The following is a 21,560-nucleotide window of genomic DNA, read 5'->3' as shown; positions in this document are numbered from 1 at the left end:
CAATGGTCTTAACAATGGTGGATGCTATGTTAGTAGATCCCAATCCATTTTTGGTAGCAGGGAAAACAAAGACCCTAAACCTATCTTGAATATTTAGTGTCACATTGGCAAGTTTTCTGTATGTCTGTTGATGCATATAAGTGTGAAATGACTGAAACATTGTGATTTTCTGTGATTTGCTGCTTAACCCAACTAAACTAATCTAATAAAAAAATGCCTCTGGTGTCACAAATGCTACACATCTCTTTTCTGCCATAAATAAAGTTTGTCCCTCAGTTATCAATAAATACCTGGAGTAATGTCGCCAAAGAGACCATTAGAATTTCCTTTATGGTACTGTTCATGAAAATTTCTATAATATTAAATTTATCAGTTTAATTCTGGTATTTATATTTATTTAAAGTGTAATTACAGTTTATGTAGAAAAGCCATCTGAAACATAAATACTGTACATATAATTACAACATTAAGTACTGTACTTCTCACCTACTCATACTAAAAGGCCACGAGAAAACCAAAGACTTGATACAAACATTATAACAACAAGTGAACATGTGTGTCAGCTACCCTGCCAAGATCAACTATCTACTGTACCGCCCTACTTCAGCTACTATACATATCAGTGTCCACAATATAGCCAACAATGATGCACTGAGAGATATTATTCTATGACTAACACCCACACCTTTGCCAGATGCACATCTTATGAGCTGTTATTCACAATTTCTAAAGATAGATAATGCAAAGTATATTAGGAAAACAGCTAATACTTCCATAACTAAAACAAGATACAGTTCAAATGCACAATACTAAAAAATCTCCTTTATATCACTGGTAAATATGCAAATGACTACAAACAATGTTTTCCACAGTACGATTACAACTTGTTACATTCAACACTATACAGTATCAGCAAATACCACTAAACTATAAATGTTAACCTATCCCTCATGTCACTGTCATATCGTAGCCACAGACTAAGAGAGTGAAGGAGTTAACGAGTCATTACAGTGCATTAACTATTAGTAAAGAAGAAAGTGCAGTATACATGTTAAGGAGGGACATAGGAGGCAGAGAAGGTTATGACTTGGGATGTATTCAGGAAGTAGGAAAGGAAAAGGTTATATCAGATGAACCAAATTCCATTCTTAATACCACATGTCAATTGCACCTAGTTTAATTTAGCACTATGTGTCCACAATTTTCCCCATGAACTAAAATTTTATAGATACAATTAAATATCATGACCCACAGTAACAAACCTCCTATATGAGGCAAAGGAAGTAGTATGCCATTAGTTCTTACTTCCCAGATGCCTGTGTGCAGTGAGCCTATTTGGCCACTGCTTCATGTTTCAAGATAACAGTACAGTACACTCAAGTTAAAGAAACTAATTACATTATCTAAAAACAGAAATAATAAAGAGCTAAATATCTAGACACCTGCACTAATGTTTTTTTTTTTTAATTGTATGGGCTTTCAATTTCTTTTGTATTAAGTCAATAAAGTATAGGAATACTGTAATAATTTTTATGTTTTCTAATAAATTTTACTAATGGCAAGAATGTAAAATTAAAAAATACAGTATTTATTTAAAAATCCCTTCACTGCCTAAAATTTTTGAAATATTTGAAGAACTACTTTGCTCTGGTGAGGAGAGAGCCTAAAGCTGATGATGGGCCAGTCCACCGAAACCTGAGAACTGCTTCATACGTAACCAACAGTCAACAACCATTATGTTACAGTTAAATTTATACAGGAAAAAAACTATTAAATCAATTTCTTGCAAGGCACCTACAAGGTACAGTACTGTACTTTATTTCTAAAGTACCTTCAGCAAGGTTGGTGACTCAAGTGAGCATGTTGTCACTGTCAACCTGATTCACAGCAGTGTCAAATGATATGCAAATTGTACAATCAAAAAAAGAATAAGCTGCAGTGTCACAATTTGCTATGCACCATGTCTTATAGACAAACTCTACTTTTCTTAGCAACAGTTGTCAAGGAGGAGTCAAATGATCTTTGGCTTACAGTACTTCCAGTTACATACAGTATACACTAAGGACTTGATAAAAAAATGGTGCTGCATTATAAAAATGAGGTTGGGGTCACTGGAGATGGTAATTAATAGCATGATGTTCAAAACCTACCATTCATATTGTAGTAAAGTAAACTTGTTCCTCACTTTACGTGGGGTTCTGTTCGTGGAAAATGAAGCAAACAGTACGACTGTGCAAAACCACACAACATTTACATAGTAAAATAGTAAAAGAGGTGTGATATTCCAGAACACCCTTCCAGACCAAACACTCACACTCTGACCCCTGACTAAATATTTACACATTTGAACTACCTTAAAACATCTATAAATACACAATACTCATACATATTAACTATTAAGAAACAATTTAATGAACAGTACTGTACAGTACTCCATAAAAACTATGTAATGTTAATTATCTTGACTCCATAAGCCCACTGTACTGCCCAGGAGCCAGGGATAGCATCAGTTGCCACAAACCATCCACTATGCAAGACACAATACCTACAGTCACCATGCATGCCTTCAATGTCTGGTCTGACATCACACACAACCATCCCACTACATGTTAAGGAACAAGTGCTGGCACATGATCTCCACCACTACCAAGGCTCATTGACCTTGTAGGAGAATTCAAATGATATGGCAAACACCCCACTCTTAAGTCAATAAATTACAGTATTTCTTATTGGATTCTGGCATAAATACCGTCTTGCTTTTCTTACTAGGGGCATCTTGCCCAGGAGAAATACTGGCAGAATGTGTGGGTAGTGCCTTAATGTGAATACAGGATGTATAATGTATGCAGTGACACAAGATTGATTGCTGGCATGATGTAAACAGTTAAACACAAAGTGCAGACTGACCTCAGTGTTGCCATGCATTGTACACCCTATAACCTACCCTCACAATGATAGACTTAGCACCCATCTTGTGTTTTGGCCAGTCAAATTGCTGACCTTGGCCATTCAACCCATGCAATTGTAAATTGTTTGTGTTTAAATATATAACATGCAAATGCTAAAATGTGCAAATCGAGGGACGAGTGCACAATGGCTTGACTTTTAAATTGTACTTATACAGTGCCTAAATTAATATTTAGCTAAACAGTAACTCTCTCTAATCTCAGAAACTTAAGTGCCTCACTAGAATCTTTCTACTACACCTTGTCTAACACTGGACATTAATACAGCTACTGTACCTTCTGGGTAAAAAAGAGTTCAGATGTCCCCCTTCCAACAGGCCTGTTAAGTTTAAATAATTTCAAATATTCTCACTTGGTAATGTGTCAAAAAGCAAGTTGCAATTATAAAGTTAATGCTGAAGAAAGTGAGTGTGTGAAAAGAGTTAAAATCACACATAAAAAACTAGCAAATGAAGACTGCCAGAACTACATCCCCGAGAGATAAGCTGTATTTGAGAGTCAGGCACCTTGATATTGTTGCAGGGATATTCATGTACCGTATATATGGGTCAAATTATAATAAATCCTTTACTTCACACAATGGGAACTTTAGCCATAAACTCTTCAACAGTATAAGTACAGTATACAAGAAGACTTCTTGTACATATGTTAGTAAAATATGAAGTTAATTAATTATTAAGAAAAATTTTAAGTTTACTAATTTTGATAAGTTTTATATAGCTGATTATTTTAAATTTTCTGTCTTCTGTTTCAGGAATCAACGTGCCTTTAAATGCCAAAATATTCAAATGAAAAAAATTTGGACTAAAGTACATACCGTTTACAGTAAAAAGATAACCGAGTTCCAACACAAAATTGGACCAGGCATAGCGTAGAAAAACTGATTTAACAAATTTATAAAAATGTTGGTGTTATTTGACTGGAAGGTGTGGAAGGTTTCAAACTGCATAGACCAACGAAAACATTAATTGCAAATCAATTCTGCAGTCCAGAAGGTAAACTTGAAACATACAAATCTCCAAGGAAAATAGAAACATCAACCCTTATTTCACAAATTACAGTGCCACGTATCATCTGGTATGATTAAAACATCATTGAATGGCATCAAACAAATGAATGTCCACCAGCTCTCACACCCTAGTGAGTATAAAAGCATAACATACTCCCAAAAGTTTTTAAGCAACATTTCCTGCTGACAGTGTTAGTGTCAGGTATACCTGTATTTGTTTCAGTGATAAGTATGCGTTTACTGTTTCAAACTCTGTATACACTCAAAATGATCGGGTGTATTCAAGATGGGGGAAAAAAGACATCTTATAAGAGTTTTTCATTTCAAAACTTAGAAAATCTCAGTTTTGTTGACCTGAGGGCCACACTATCAGTACCCTGTAATCCTCAAGAAGCAAATTTGTGATAAATGAAGAAAGCTTTTCACAGTCCAACAGGAGAAAGGCAACTATTCAGACAACACACTCAACTGTGTCTTGTGTTCTAGACTTTATTGAAAAAGAACCTCAGCCTCCAAATAGTCCAGATTAAAATCCATTGGACTAAGCCATTCGGTATGTGCTGCAGGAGCTTGTTTACAAACATCCTATCGAAAATGTGAGAGTATTGCACCAAGTGATGGAGGGCACCAGAGGAGAGTATTGCAGAGATTTATACATCGTGTCAGTGATCAATAGCACTCCAGGCTGGGAGGCAGCAATCAACAAAATGGTGAAGTTATTGAACATTTATTCTAAGTTTAATTTTCCTCTTGTTGATGGAAGAAATTTTTGTAGTAGAGTGTATGTAAATGGGAAATAAATGTGCACTTTTGTTTTGTCTCCAATAAACAACTGCATTGTAAAAAAAAAAATCTAATCTGGTTATTTCATCACCCCCTCATTTAAATCAAACGTTTTTCATATATTCAACATTATTACTTGAGTTGTACTACATACTGCAGTACAGTAAATCACTTCCATCCGAGTTTTATTCAAGGCACTACAGTATCTTCCAACTCCCAGTCTGGCTCAACATTATTTAATTCAATACTGTTTGACTGAAGTTGAGTTACTACATATAAAGAATTCCCTTTTATAGGTATTATTTTTAGTGAAAAGTCAGTTTTAGAACAATGTGATGCTTATACCTCCCATGCTCATGATTTTACTCAGATAATGAATTACTTAAACTTGTGACTGCATATTAGTGGACAGTATTACCCTCATTACAGCACTATATTAATGTGCATCTACACCTAAGACTCCTCATTCCTCCCCAACACTCTATTGTACTCAAGTATTCATTCATTCTTCACTTCACCCAATATAACACAAGAAAGGTGGTGAGTATTGAACCTGATTATTCTAATTACAGTAATTACTTTACATTTTCAGGTTCATTTTTTAAGACAATATTAAGGTGCAAAAGTAAACATTTCAAACATTACAGAAATAATAAAAAATGAAAAATATAAGTAATTAAAAACTGCTTTTGAACAGATAATCCCTCCCCACCAGTCATCAGAGATTCAATTTACAGTACTGTTGTACTATATACTGTACACATACAGAATGCTGCATACAGTATACAGTAGAATTGCATTTTAGTATTATTCTTGTTACAGCAAGGTGTGGGTCAGGGTGTGGGTCAGGAAGATTAAGGAGAGGCCCTTCAGGGAACTGATAAGTGACATGTTAGTTCTTAATGTTACATTGTAGCCAATTTGAGCTGTTAAAAATTTATCTGTGATTGGTTGTTGACTTATGGTACGAATTTAGGATGCAGAACTCATCATCTCAGAAGACCAGCCCATCTTCTGTTATGGTTCACATCACTCTGTAGACACGAAGGAAGCTAATGAAGGAAGACTAATGAGTACCCAGTAGGAGCATGATTTATTATGGCGTTATAGTGAAGAAAGAGTACAGCTCAAGAGAAAATAGCACCAAGATTAGAAATATGTCAGCCAACCACAAGAGAAATGGCAGGAGAGGAAGTGACCAAATGGGCATAAAACCTACACCGGGGGGCTGGGGCCCTTGGATGGTGAGTTTTGGCCTTCCTTTGGTGCATGGCGGGTGTAGTAATCCTCGGGACGGGGGAGGGGAGGGCGTGGGGGAGGAGCGTCATCCTGGGGGGAACCCTGGTCATCTAGACCATAGGGAGCTTCCCCAGATGACATGCCCACCCCAGGGTTATACCTGAACACAACAGCAGCAGTGGGTTATGGCAGTGCTCGGGGATGTAGTCAGGCCATGCTCTCTCCCAAACCCTCATTATATAGGTATTGTCTTTACCTGTTTTTTATCTAATATTTTATTTGACAAGGTATATCTTTTTTTATTGACTAATTAACATATAATTTTTTGGGGAAATAACTGCAATCTAATGGAATTATATGTATAATATTCTTAAAGTCTGTTTAACCAAGATGCCTCATTAATCCCAAAGTTGTCACATCAGAATAGAAGATTTTTAATAAATCATTTATGTGAAGAAAAAAATAAATAAAGATTTGTGAGGGGGATTAAGAAGGCTTTGCCTAAACTGATTCTTATGGAGGGTTGGAGAAAGGCATAGACTTCATGAGTGCATTATCAAGCTTTGAACAAAACTGTGCCAAACCTGGTGAAGCAGAGTACTTTGCTAACCCATGGTTGTGTGATTAGACTAGGGTACAAAAAGGAGAGCAGCATTATTTAGAACCTACATACAGAGAAGCAAAAGTTGTTATTAAATGGTACTGTACCAAGTGAAAATATACACAACTTGAGATCAAATATTATTCTCACTGCAATAAGTAAATTCTTCTTACTATTAAATTTTAATATCTTAAAATGAAACACACTCAGACTGTAACTAGTCCAACTTCCAAGCTAATCTAATAAGGGTATCAATATCACTCAGAGATCAAAACAAGCGTGATCTAAATACAAAACTTTTTTTTTTACAATTACATTAATAATCTCCAATCCACAATACATAATAACTCAATCAATCTGGTCTTGAGCTTTCCAGAGACCACTTACCCAGACCTCATGAGGTTGTTCTTGGCATCGGGAGTGTCTGGACCGTAAAGACCACGAGAGAGTTCTGAACGGGTTGGGGGCTGGACGTACACATTTTGGTTGGAGTAGTTTGGTCGGGTGTCGCTATATTCTGGATTGCGGACATCTGTAAAAAATATCAGTTCATATATTAACCGCACTCACTTTACATACAGTATAATCAAGTACAGTACAGTATAAGGCAAAAAATCATGTTCTGTTCTGTACAAGTAGATCTTAAAAGGACATCTTACACAATTATAGTACAGGACAATATTATATTTGCAAAGCCTCTACGGTACTGTCTAATCTCTGTCCAACAGTATTCAGTTTAACCCCTGAGTTGAATAAAATCGCCTGGCATTTGTCAAGTAAAATATTAAAAGTAACATCCCAGTAGTGAAGGGGTTAATAAAGCAATCTTTGGTAATTTCTTATCACAAACTTGTCTCACTATAATTGCAAAAATGAGATTATTAAAAAAAAAGTATTGTAGATATCAAACCTTTTACTGTGAGGTCTGGTGGTGCGAGCATCGAGGGTGGTGGATCTCTCCGGACTACAAGGCTTAGTCTCTCCTTCGTACTATCTAATAATTTTTTGGCCTCTTTTAGGGTGAGGTTGTCCGTTGAGTTTGAATTGATACGTAGAAGGACATCACCTTCCTTTAGGTTGCCTTCTTTTTCTACCGAAGCTTTATTGGTGATTTCCTTCACATAAATACGGCAACCCAACACTACCCCATAATCTGGTGAGGATAATAACAGTTTTAAATCGATTAATCCATCATCAATATGGCTGAAAAAACAAACTTATTCACAACAAAATAAGCAACAGTATTTATCTGTACAATACATATTTTTAATATACATATGACTCAATCAGAATAAGTACTGTAACAAGATTGTCTAAACTAATAATATTGATGTACTTATTGTCGAGCCTTACCATCTTTTTTCTTGTTTTTCGTGAGGGTAACCTTAATTGTCTGGGCCTCAGGTGCTGCAGGGAGAACAATTCTTCGTTTAACCACCAGCTGGACAGCAGCTCCTGAGTCTCGTAGTACCTGAACCGCTCTTGCATAATCAACATTCTCCAAGCTGATACCATTAGCAGAGATAAGGCGATCATTAATTCTGTGGATAAAAAAGTTCACCTTAGAGTTCTTTCAGGAGTCAGTATGAAGCACATGCATTACTCTGTTCATTTGCACACTGTCAGGTGTGAAACATTTATCCAGAAAGGTGAAAAGTCTTTACTTCAGTACTGTATACTGTACAGTTAAACACAAATGTGATTTTTTTTTCAGAAGGTCAACCGAAAAGGAAAGATGAATCTATTCAAACAGTCTCAATCAGTCTCCTCATTAGCACAAACACTTATAAATCAGCATATTTAAGCAAATGAAATACAGTAGAGGTATAATCCCTTAAGTCCAGGACCCTTGGGACAAAGACCACGCTAGATTAGGTGTGTAAGAATGGTAAAATTAACCCCAGAGGAGCATTAGGGTGTGGTGAACCAGGGACCCTTATAACAGTAGGCAAGTGCTGTACCCACTCAACCATCCAACATTGTGATTTACAAAATAATGAGATTTGTTTGGCCCCACACGAGTTAAAACTACGTATTACTGTACAGGGAGTCCCCGACTTATGAATGTTCGCTAATACGAATGAGGTTAAACTTGAAATTTACAGTACTGTATTTTATTCACCTGATAGCTTATTTTTTTTACTTTCATTTACTATACTGTATTTTGTCATTCTATTTCTTCATTTGTCTTAAATTAAGTGATTTTAGATGTATACAAGGACTTAAGCTATAATATAGTGGGATTTTTAAACATTGTTCTGTAAGTATAGTATGCACATAGCATGTGTTCCGACTTACGTACAAATCCGACTTAAGAATGTCCACAAGAACGGAACCCGTTGACTCCCTGTACTGATTTTGGCAGCAACAAATTATGAACATTGTCATCCAATAGCTTGAATATTATCAGTTGTAGTAATATTCTGTGGTCCATGCTAAATAAAATCTGACTATTCACTTCAGATTACATTTAATTTACACAAGCATCAAAGATATGCACAAAAAGGACATGTTTTTGCCATATAAATAACAAGACATTCCAGAGTGGCTTGTGTCCAACTTTGCCCCCCCCCGTGGACGTTCATGCCTGGGCAAGACTTCTTTAATATGAGTATGCTATCCACTGCACTGGCCCTCTTAAGCCATGACACACACTTTGGTGGCCAAAGTTATGTCACAATGACACTCAGATTCAACAATATACATATGCACTTTCATTCCAATTCTGGGAAGGAATAGATTTAAGACGAAATCAAGGAATGGAACAACTAGGATAAATAATTTAGTTTAACATGGGAGGAAGTGACGAGGATTACACCTGGATGGACAAGTAGAGAGAGAGAGAGAGAGAGGACCGGTAGGCACAGGAATTACTTTAGATAAAAAATAATAAATTACCACATACTTAGTCACCTAACTCACGTTCATGCACACTAAAAGGCCTCCACCATAGCCAAATAAACTGTGAAAGGGTAATTATTTATAGAATCCCATCATAAAGTTCACCCTTCATATGATTCTGGTTTCACATCACACATATTGAACCAGTTTAATAAATTTATTCTTTTACAAGTATTTTTGTCACACTTCGATATTGTTACTCATTATTGATAGTACACACGACCAACCACAATCACTTATAACCCACAACAACATTATCACAACCTACAACACTGTCTACAATACTCATAACCTGCATCACTCACAGTCTACAACACTACAACATCATTCACACACTACAACTCATAACATACAACACCATTCACAGCCTACAACACCACTCTCAGCCTACAACACCACTCTCAGCCTACAACTCATAGCTTACAACACCTCAGCCAATAACACTACAACATCATTCACAGCCTACAACACCACTCACAACCTACAACATCACTCAACCTACAACACCACTCACAACCTACAACACCACTCACAACCTACAACACCACTCACGAACTACAACACCACTCACAACCTACAACACCAATCACGAACTACAACACCACTCACAACCTACAACGCCACTCACAACCTACAACACCAATCACGAACTACAACCCCACTCACAACCTGCAACACCACTCACGAACTACAACACCACTCACAACCTGCAACACCACTCACGACCTACAACACCACTCACAACCTACAACACCAATCACAACCTACAACACCACACTCACAACCCACAACACCACTCACAACCTACAACACCACTCACGACCCACAACACCACTCACAACCTACAACACCACTCACAACCCACAACACCACACAACCTACAACACCACTCATAACCTACAACACCACTTACAACACCACTCACAACCTACAACACCACTCAACCCACAACCTACAACACCACTCACAACCTACAACACCACTTACAACCCAACACCACTCACGACCTACAACACCACTCACAGCCTACAACATCACTCACAACCTGCAACACCACTCACAACCTACAACACCACTCACAACCTACAACACCACTCACAACCTGCAACACCACTCACAACCTACAACATCACTCACAACCTACAACACCACTCACGACCTACAACACCACTCACAACCTACAACACCACTCACAACCTACAACACCACTCACAACCTACAACACCACTCACAACCTACAACACCAATCACAACCTACAACACACCCATGGCCTTCAACACCAGAGAGTCGTGTGGCCTTGGTTGATGGTGTGTGTGTGGTGGGCGGGGGACAGCTTGGTCTGCCTGGAGCATCACAACACGTGGTTCTATTACACTGCATCATGTTCTTAATATCTTTCCTCATGCAGACACACACGCACAAAATATATTTCTTCTCTTTTCTATGATTTATTCTTTAGTTATATTTTCTCGTTCCTATTAAATATAATTATGTATTCCATCTATGTTTTTATTTTATCTTTACTAGTTAAGAATTTTAAATCAGAGGGTACTGTATTATAAAAGGTACAACTAACCCATGCATACACATCTTACATCTCACGTCCTGTATCTAACCTAACAACAGAAATAAATAACGGCACAAGAAACTCACTGTAGCTTGCCCTCGGCTGGTCCTGCCTTGAGCACGTCGGAGATAGCTATTGAAGGGTCGCCGTTGGTGAAGTGTGGGTTGTCGCGACCTCCACTCACCGCGATGCCAAAGCCGTAACCAGGCACTCGAGTTAGTGTCACATTATGGAACTCCCACACCACACGTTCCCCGCCCTGCAACACAAACACAAGTGATTAATTAGTTTGCTCCTGATCATAAAAAAATAAACATTCATTAATAAGTGAATAAATAAATTAGTAAAGCTATCATTCTTCCTCTATATTATTAGTGATCTGTGACCCCAACTACATGTATTGGTGTGTTGTGGGTGTCGGAATGCATATTTATGTAGAGTGGAGACGTGTAGACATTGACTAAAATACACAGTAAGATAGGAAAGAAAATGCCAATACTGAATTCTCTCATGATTCATCTAAAATAATTTACTCTTTTCTATACAACACCTGCCTAAGCAACAGTGACCTCACACAACTACAGACTGACAAAGATGATTATAACTTAACCTATTACAGAAATAATGGAATCTCCCAAAACAGCCTTGAACATAAAATATATTAAGAGGAATTTCTACTAAAAGAGCAAAATCAACTAAATCCCAACACAACCTAAATTAGTGACGCCATCTTGCCCAGGTAGCCAAGGAGTGACGCCTCTGGACTCAAGACATATACTGTATAATAAATGTACTCAATATCATCAGTAATGCACCTGATATGCGTAAATTTGTGAGTCACGCCTACCATCAACAAAACACACCTGGTGCAAGTAATTACAGGTCTGTCAGTGAGGTAAGAATTGCCTGATATCTAAGAAAGAGAATAGTATTTAGTATAGTCCAAACAGAAAAACACACTAAAGGTAATATTCTCAACAGCTACCAATCACAGCAGAAATATGTGTCCATCACGGTTCGTAGCTCAGGTGATTCCCCAACTTAATATAAGAACGCATCTCACATCTTTCTTTTGTGTCATGAAACAACGATGATGGATAAAAGTGTCTCAAAGTTAAAGGCACTCCTGTGTATACCGGCAGTAGAAAAGTTAAAAGTTCCTGATATTAACTTATAAAGATCAGAATCAAAGGACTGGATTCTCAAAAGCTCGTAAGTCATTTATCTTTACTTAAAACACAGGATGAAATAAGGCCTCCCAACTACACAGAAGAGGTAACGTACAGTACAGGTGGAACAAGGTGTTGTGAGCCCTGGTGTGGAATAGAGAAAACCTCGCCCCGTCCATCACGCCCACCTGCCCACCACAAACTTCTGACACACGTGAAAGAAATCCGTGATGCCATTTTCCCCACCACGTCACCCGGCAAGCCTCAGGTTGGTAAAATACTGTGGTGTTATTTTTCCTCCCCGAGTTCCCTTGTGGCCCCGGCTACCAGGACGACGAGAGAGGAGGGAGGGAGGGAGGGGGGTCTCTACTCTCAAATACCTGACACACCTCTGAGATACCTAACCTGACCTCCTCTCAATGACTGCTAGGAAAGGTTAAACAGTGATAATATACAGAGATCATGTCGCTTCAATTAGTTTTAACAGATGTCTTCAGTAAAATAACCTCTGGGAGAACTTTGATGTGCCTTTCGAACACATACCGTATAGGAACGAAATCCACTGCTGAGGCAATTAAGGACATAGAAGGAGGGCCGAGCAGATGCAAGAGAGGGTAATATCGATACGTGTCCTCAGAGTTACGACCCGATATGAGAGTTTATGGAGAGCACTCAAGAGAAACATTCACACACCCACGCGCCCTTTATCCTCACACCTCAACGCACCCTCCATCCTCACACACCCACGCGCCCTTTATCCTCACACCTCAACGCACCCTCCATCCTCACACCTCAACGCACCCTCACACCTCCACAACAACACACACTTGGTTATCATTATAAAATATCAAAACACACGACATACTAATATAAGAAGCAAATACTACAACTATGATACTAAAATTCCTAAGGACCGGCGCTCTCTCTGGTAGTACACAAACAGAAACGTAATTTGAGAAACGAAATGTACGGTAGTCGAAACATAGTACACACCAGCAACACCGAATGACACGAGGCAATGACGAGCACCTAACGCCCCCTCTACTGATGACAAAGCCGAGTTATAACCAATGTCTTATCTCGATGTTAAGTGAATAGGTATTTCCCTAACATATATCATACACGTCCTTATATACACAAGATACGATAATACTCATTAGTAGTTTGATATAATACTTGTATATAAATTGTAATCATAACAAGATTCTATAAGGAATCTGACACCAGGCTTCAATAGGATTTTATCTGACTATAAGTAGGATCCACCCAACCCCTCGCCACAAGCAGGACCCTTGAGCCATCGAGCAGTAGGATGTGTCAAACAGTGCTCAAGCGTCTTCTAAGAATACCAGACGAATACAGACATGAATGTGTATTAAGAGTATTCTGGAGAAACAGTTAGACGGACATGGTGAATACTGTATGTACCTCCAAGTGTCTATTGTAAGTTATCTATTAAGTAATAAAGGAGAAGGGAGAACGAGGAGAGGGAGACGTCGACACCCCCCCCACGGTGTCGCCGCCTTAACTGATCAATAGTGAACTTAGTGAAGGTCGTCCAGGCCACACCAACATATCAGTGAGCGCTGGGCTGTGTTTGCCTCCTTAAGACTAGATACTCAACCAACCAATCACAAGACCTTCCAACTTTGGCGTCGCTTAAAGTTTTCGTTCAAATACTAGAGTCTTAGAGGAATGACTCGTGGCATGATCCTGTGGCATGACTCCTGGGATGACTTCACATACATGAGGCATGACCCAGAAGGCCTAACCTTAGAACATTGCCAAACACCAAGTGTGGGGCAGCGGGAGGATGTTGGGGGCCGCGGGAGGACAAGTGTGTGGTGGTGTTATCGTCCACACACGAGGCAGATCGGCTATTGGTCGTTCAGGTATTGTAAACCAAGGAATAATCTACCTCAAATTTTGATCACTAAAAAAATTATTGTAAATTTAAACTATGACTTCTAGCCAGTTTAACAAATTAAAGTACAGGGAAGGACCACAGACAAGTGCCGTTTGAGAAGTCTGTTAACCGCCCAGGGCGTCGCTCTGCCAATGACGGAAGACATTTGAAAGCAGGTGGAGTGGACTGATGAAGGTCATGTGATAAGAAGGACTGGGAGGTCTGGAGTGCTAGTCCGTGGCATAAATGAGTTATGGTAAGTAAAATTTTAGCAAAGGAAATTTTCAACAAACAAGTAATGGGCCTTCCTAGTTGGTGTTGGTGAGTGTAGAACAGGGGCGGCGATGAGATGTCACTACGAATATGTAATGTTGGATATTTTCGAGTAATGTAATGACTGATGATCATTTTGATGTGTTTTTCTGTACCGAATCGAGAAGCTAAAATGACCAACACCACACCAGCCACAGGTGACTGAGGTGTTCCATCTGGGAGCAGAATGGTTTATACAAATGGCTACCAATCTATAAAATGAAGCCTGGTGATGAACACAACTCAAGGCTTCATTGAAACAGTACTGCTTTATTTTTCCCAACTAAGTTTGTCATGGTAAGTCTTGAGGTAAAGGTGTTGCTTAACTCTCAGTTATGTGGGATGATGGTGTTACCAAAAGTAATGTTAAATTGGGCATTATATATCACTGGTGATTACAAACATTATGTATTTTGTTTCAGTAACATTGACAGAAACCAAGTTGGATGTTCCCCCACTTGGTGTACAGCAGTGTGTGGGGCCTTCCTGTAGAGGCGAGGACGTCTGTTGTGTAGCATAACAAATATTATCCTGTGATTAATAACACCTACAATTTATCAATAATTATAAAACTGACCATAAGGATACACTTAAACTATTATACATAATATGAACTTCAGTATCAAATCCCCACCCCAACCTCTCCAGAGTGACGGAATGCATTTGAAGGCGACACCAATATTCTGGTACAGTCACCCAAAAAAGTCCTGTCGCGAACCATGAACCCCGAGATTCAGACTCATGAATCCGAAGCATTTATGGACAGAATAATGTATCAGTGTCTGCTGCTTCGGGTTCATGAGTCTGAATCTCGGGGTTCGTGGTTCTCGACAGGACTTTTTTGGGTGACTGTACAACTTAATATTCCACCAAAAGCCTCAACATTATAAAACACAAGAATAGGCATCTGGAAAGTCCTTAGCCACCAACACCTTCACCAACACGTTAATAAAAATACAACCAAGGCAAGAGTCAGGGTGTTGAAGGTGAGGTATGAGCGTGGCTGGAAGGATCTCCCCGACAACCACAAGCAAGCAAGCAAGCAAGCAGCTGTTTACAACCCTGAAGATGGTGCCCACACATCACAACAACACCTACACTGTTTCTGTTCCCTCTGTTACCTCACGTCTACCTACACCACAAACATACTCCACAATGCAACTCTACAATACTCAGACGAAGAATCTACATCACCAATACTACATTTTAGAGCACTACAAGGTTAACTACTAGTCACTACTTGATCCAGACGCAGTATATACCTCACTAAACGTACTGTCAGACAAAGCGGGAAGAGGGGGAAGGGTAAGTTGAAGGCAGGACCAGCTGACACGTTTCCTGGGACAAATGGCTCAAGTGTGAAATAAAAGACGTATTGAAAAGTGTGAAGGAAAGCAAGTGTATATACCTCAACACAACACAACACAACACAACACTACACTACACTACACAACACTACACTACACTACACTACACTACACAACACAACACAACACTACACTACACTACACTACACTATCATAGAAGAATGAAATTATATGAATACAAATAATTATGTCCAATGAACAAGAACATTCCCGTATACTCCTGAAGAACATTCTCTCTCTCTCTCTCTCTCTCTCTCTCTCTCTCTCTCTCTCTCTCTCTCTCTCTCTCTCCTTTGTTTACTTCTTTATCTGCAGTTTGTATCCCATAGTGAACAGGAATATTTATTTTATCTAAATTATTAAACATTACATCACTTAACCCGCCGCCTCCCTCAGAAGAACCACTCCCAACCCCCGACACCAAACACTGAGTCGATCTGGGACCTGGAGTGGTAGAGGGTGAAAGAGGCGGTGTAGGAGTCGTTGCCGAAGTCCTGGCCAAGTTGTTGTGTGCTGTGGCTGTAGTTTGAGGAAATGATGACTACCCCCAGGAAGCTATACCTCTGGCCGACGCCGTTAACTGCCACCAACCAGCACCGACGCCCTCACGCCCATCATGAACATCAACACCTTCCAATCTTCACTGCATGTTAACCTTCAGTGACAGTATTCAACCTTATCTATTAATAAAGATTTAATTATCCCCTCACAACCTTTTTGACGATATAAACTAAAAAAGAAAAAAAAAAGAGGAAACTCGTGAAATCCCCAGCAGCAGTGACCCACGTTTAGCGACCTCATAAATTACACGAACCGAGGTTAATGTGTGTGTGGGGGGCTGTTCCGTGGGGGGGGTTGTTCCGTGGGGATTGTCCGGGAAAGGGGGCTGTTCCGTGGAGGGGGCTGTTCCGTGGGGGGGGGTCTACTGTCTCCACCTCCACACACTACTGCCACAGTCTCCACTCCACCTCCACACTACCACAGCTTCCACGACCACCATAATCTCTACAATAAAAACAGAGGTTACAATGAGCCGGGCGGTGGTACAATAAACCTGAAGACGGTACAGTATGGGTGGGTAAGTGAGGCGAGACACGACAAGACAAGCACAGACAACAAGTTCAGCCACTCCTCTCATCATCACTGGCGAGGCGCGTGAGTGAGATACAACAACAAGGATCCGGGTGCCATTGAAAATTGCTTATCTCATTTTCTCAGGGAGGTTGTGGCATTAGGCTCCACAATAGAGGTGATCAGGGAACGAGTGTCGGGGTGAGGGAGTGCCAGGAGAGATGGGGGGGGGGGAGAGGTCAGAGCCAGGAGAGAGAGAGAGGGAAGGGGTAGTGCCAGCTCGGAGCCAGGATTCTGAACGCTTGAGACGTAAAATCTTTCCTTTGCTCGGAAATGTGAGGACGGAACCCATTGTCTCACTTAAGCTACGACACAATGACGATGGATTCTGAAACTTGTGAAAGGGTTATCATGTTATAATTCCCCCATAAAATGAATATCTGAGAATGGTATCAATAGTTTTACTGACTCGAACGACATTCCACTGATAAAATGCCGCCAAAATTGAATGAACTGTACCACAAGTTCTAAAGTTCCTTTTAATAGAATTGTAACAATTGAATTGAATTGTAAGTTTATTTAGCCAGAAAAATACAGATACAGAGTGGATAATAATAACAATATTAACATGGCTGAGCCAGTTGAGAACCTCAAGGAAGTATTATGTAACATTTAGTATCATCTGGAATAGTACAATAGCATGGTAGTAATAAGTACATCTCATAATGTTACCACGGTTATCACTTCAATATTTATTTATTTTATTATTTATTATTTTAAAAAATTTTATTTTTTTATTTTTTTTTTAATGTCTATGTTCTAACTATATTTTGGTTATCTTATATAATAATTCTGGTTAACTAATCAACAAACACATCTAAAGGAATTATATCAGACAATGTGGTCCCCCAAGACGTGTGAAATTTGTGAAGGAATATTTTGGTTTCAGTGGTGTGTATCCCCCTCCCCGTCCACTCTGCTAAACGAAACTGACCAACAAGTGAACGTGTAGCAGTAAGAAGATGTAACTCTGCCTAATTCTGTGATAGGTTAGGTTAGGTTAGGTTAAGTAGGGTGAGAGATGATGAGAGAAGGTGAGCTCCTCGCCCCACCCCGGACAATACAGACATACAATATAAAGAGAATTATGGATACTAATTACATAAATATAATGTTTTAATAATGATGATAAATGAATAAGAACTTGAAATTTTATTAATAATTCTCAAACTGGCGACTGAAGAAACTCTCTCTGTTCAACCTGAGTTTGTTAGTAGTGTTTAGGTAAGCAACCAGAGCCAGTGTGTGTGGGTGGTGACATGCAGACCAGGCAGGCATCGATGACAGGCAAGTTGTGTGAATGAGTGTCGCTATAACTGTTAGCACGTCACCTCCCCGTGTTCAGGAACCCACCAACAACAACAGTCCCACAGCAGCAACAACAGCGTCTAATCTAGTTGAACTACACTCCTGCCAAACACATTATTACTGAATCCCAAACACACCCTCACAGTTACTAGTACTTGCCTCATGGTCAACACAGGATGTGTGTGTGTGTGTGTGTGTGTGTGTGAACAAGCCACAGGAGAGTCTGAGAGCTTGATTACACACCAGAGGATTCGTGTGGCTGTAACCCACACACTAGACCTTCATCACCAAGCTGCCAGCACCACCCAGGCCAAGCAATCTCCTCTGAGTTATGGGATCTTCACTGCCTCGGGACAATGCTTCCAAGAGGGTTGACCTCTCAGATGGTGTGCCCCAGTCACCGCCACCTACCCCCACACTCCCTCAGACGTCACACCACAATCACCCTCTCTACACTACACTACCACCACACCACCCAGACCACCCAGACCCAACACCTCACAGGGTCATCAAGCTACCAGTCTTCTCTCCCTGCGCCTCCCTCTGGCCGCCACCCCTCTCTAATCTCCGCTTCTTCCAGCCTCAAGTATCACCTTCCCTCCAGGCCCCCACCCCTCCTCCTCCACTTCCTCCAGTCTTGACCTTCTCTTTTAAGTCATCCTCGACGTAACGCCACAACTTCTGCCATTAGATGCCAGATAGACGAGAAGCCAAACCCATCGCGACGTAACACTGTGGGTCCGCCTCCTGCTGGTACTATATCTTAAGTACTCGTAGGGTGGTATAGTAGAGGCCATTGAGTCCGACAACCAATACAATATAATCCTCAGGAGGATATATGGGGCCATCTGGAGCAGCAGTACAAGGCCTTCAGGCACATCCCGCGGGTGCTGGGGAGGGCAGGGGCTGGAGGGAGGGTGTGGGGTGGGGGCGCAATGTGTCAGGGGATGAATGAGCGGGCGGCGGAGTAACACGCCACACCACTACTGCTGCTGCTTCTTCCATTGATCTCCTCTCCTCTCCTCTCCTCGCCTCAACACATTATTTATCAAGTGTACACATATTTACATCTTCCAGCTTGTAAAGGGTCCCTCACCATCACCACACAAGACTGGTGCTTCACGCTTCTAAGTATTTACACTTGGTGACTGCACTTGTACCGAGCTAAATACTATATAAGTGGCTTTAATAACTCTCATCAGTTCTTAGCTCTCCCAGAACAGCGGGATCAGAGGCTCGTGTTGTCGGAGTCTAGTATAAAATATATTGAGAGCAGTGGCAAGGCTCCTCTAGTTTTAACCTCAATACTGTATATAAACTTCCTTTACACATTCCTCTACAACTCTAACAGTAAACCTAAAGGTAAAATTAAGTGAACAAAAGTAAAATTACAAGTACCGGGTTAAGTCTTGTAAACACTGCATCACACCTTCCTTCACGCGTCTAGTGGTGACAAGTCCCCCACCCACCCTCGCTGCTTCCCATATTCTGTGTCAACTCTCACTCACCTACTCCCACATACCACCGTAGTACATACCTTACCTACTGACCTATCTACCTATTTACCCATTTTCCTACCTATTACAACCTTGCCGAACACACAGAACAAGTTAATATCTACACTTGTTAGATCTCTCTCTCTCTCTCTCTCTCTCTCTCTCGTGTATGACGTGGCTCCTGACCAAGTTTAACCTAACCCAGCCCGACCTGACTCAATCTAGCCAAACCCGGCTCTCTGTCCCTTCATCCGACTGTCTGTGTAAGCCTGTCCACATTATCTTAAGTCCTGATAACTGTACGTGACTGCCAGGTTGTGTTGGGTGAAGGACAAGAGACTAAGGGTGATGTGGTTCAGGTTAGTTTACTGTCAACATCTGCTAGACTTAATTGGTCGTTTGCTCTGTGTGTGTGTTTACGAGAGAGAGTGAGGGAGGGGGGGGGGTATTATGGTGGTGAAGGGAGGGGAAGGACTTACAGGGTAGTTGGCTCCTCAACACGTCAACTAACTCTTCTCTACTCCTCATACAGTGTCAACCAGCTCCCTGTTTGTCTGGTAGAATCGTCGCCCCGCCCAGCAGTGAGGGAGGCACAGTCATCCATAGGAAAACATCGATTAAGAAGAGAGATTGAAGCCCACGACGTTGAGAAAAGTGGTCCTTCTGCGGCAATTACAGGAGGGCGTAGAGAGAGAGATTATTGACAAAACTGTTCACTCACTCGTTACTCTCTCGACCTCAATATTGTTCTGTACGTGGGAAGAATAACACACACACACACACACACACACACACACACACACACACACGTAAAATGACTGGGTGTAACAAGAGACGCGGTAAAAGATGCAACATTCAGTCATTGGATATTTTTAGCGCCATTAGTTAGCATTAAAGAAAATATTACCACCATGTGAGGTCCTCTGTAGACAGCTCGTTACTATTAAGCACTAGAACACACAGGTTTTTATTTCCGGGTACAGAGGTCAGGGAGGACATTACTTCCGGGTATAGAGATCAAGGAGGACATTACTTCCGGGTATAGAGGTCAGGGAAGACATTACTTCCGGGTATAGAGGTCAGGAGGACATTACTTCCGGGTACAGAGGTCAAGGAAGACATTACTTCCGGGTATAGAGGTCAAGAAAAAGGTTCCCCTCTTTCGGGTAAGGAGGACTAGGAGAGGGGTTGGATACGGGGGAAGACAGGAGGAACATGGAAGGGGCAAGAGGGACGGGGAGAGAAAAGAGGAGCGTGGAGAGACAGGAGGAACGGATAGGGGCAGGATGATACGGGGAGGTGCGGGACAAAGTAACCATCGACGCGTGAGGAACATCTCTTCAGAGCACCAAAACATAAACAATAACACCGTGTCGCGTCTTCCCTCCTGAGAGAGAGACACACATTCACCTCACAGCTACACATTCACCTCACAGCTACACATTCACCTCACAGCTACACATTCACCTCACAGCTACACATTCACCTCACAGCTACACACGAGTCAAAATCCAGATATATATAAACGTTCGTGAGAGGAATATCCGCATTGGTTCTTACGTTTATATCCATTGTAAATAAAGATGTATGAACGCCTCTCATTGGTGGATCAAAGCTTAACCACATCACATCAAAAAAATATCAATATTAAAGGAGATAGTTAATTAACCCCTTATATACGGGGTCCCTTCTACGCTAAATGAAATCGACTGTTGTTTGCCAAATATAATATTCAAATTAGCGTCTCCATAGTGAAGGGGTTAAACTGAGATCCCACATTACCTGGAAACGTTCACTTAACATC

At 40.5% G+C, this 21,560-nt stretch overlaps 1 protein-coding gene across 9 annotated transcripts in view; it reads right to left on the bottom strand.

The window, feature by feature from the left end:
- Nucleotides 1–21,560, bottom strand: part of LOC121870077 (tight junction protein ZO-1-like) — a 108,168-nt gene that overhangs the window by 47,641 nt on the left and 38,967 nt on the right. For 6 of the 9 annotated variants that reach the window (XM_042371850.1, XM_042371845.1, XM_042371853.1 and 3 more), the window contains exons 2-6: nucleotides 11,154–11,326; nucleotides 7,952–8,139; nucleotides 7,509–7,751; nucleotides 6,986–7,130; nucleotides 5,978–6,157 (exon numbers count right to left, since the gene is read on the bottom strand). In XM_042371850.1, the coding sequence (XP_042227784.1) occupies nucleotides 5,978–6,157; nucleotides 6,986–7,130; nucleotides 7,509–7,751; nucleotides 7,952–8,139; nucleotides 11,154–11,326 (929 nt within the window). Of the gene's footprint in view, nucleotides 1–5,977; nucleotides 6,158–6,581; nucleotides 6,627–6,985; nucleotides 7,131–7,508; nucleotides 7,752–7,951; nucleotides 8,140–11,153; nucleotides 11,327–21,560 lie in introns of all 9 variants that reach the window. The other 3 variants (XM_042371847.1, XM_042371848.1, XM_042371849.1) reach the window with 3 other exon arrangements.

The sequence above is a fragment of the Homarus americanus genome, unplaced genomic scaffold (genome assembly GCF_018991925.1).
Source record: "Homarus americanus isolate GMGI-L3 unplaced genomic scaffold, GMGI_Hamer_2.0 scaffold27875, whole genome shotgun sequence".
Lineage (NCBI taxonomy): Eukaryota > Metazoa > Arthropoda > Malacostraca > Decapoda > Nephropidae > Homarus > Homarus americanus.
This window is presented reverse-complemented; position numbering and strand designations above follow the sequence as displayed.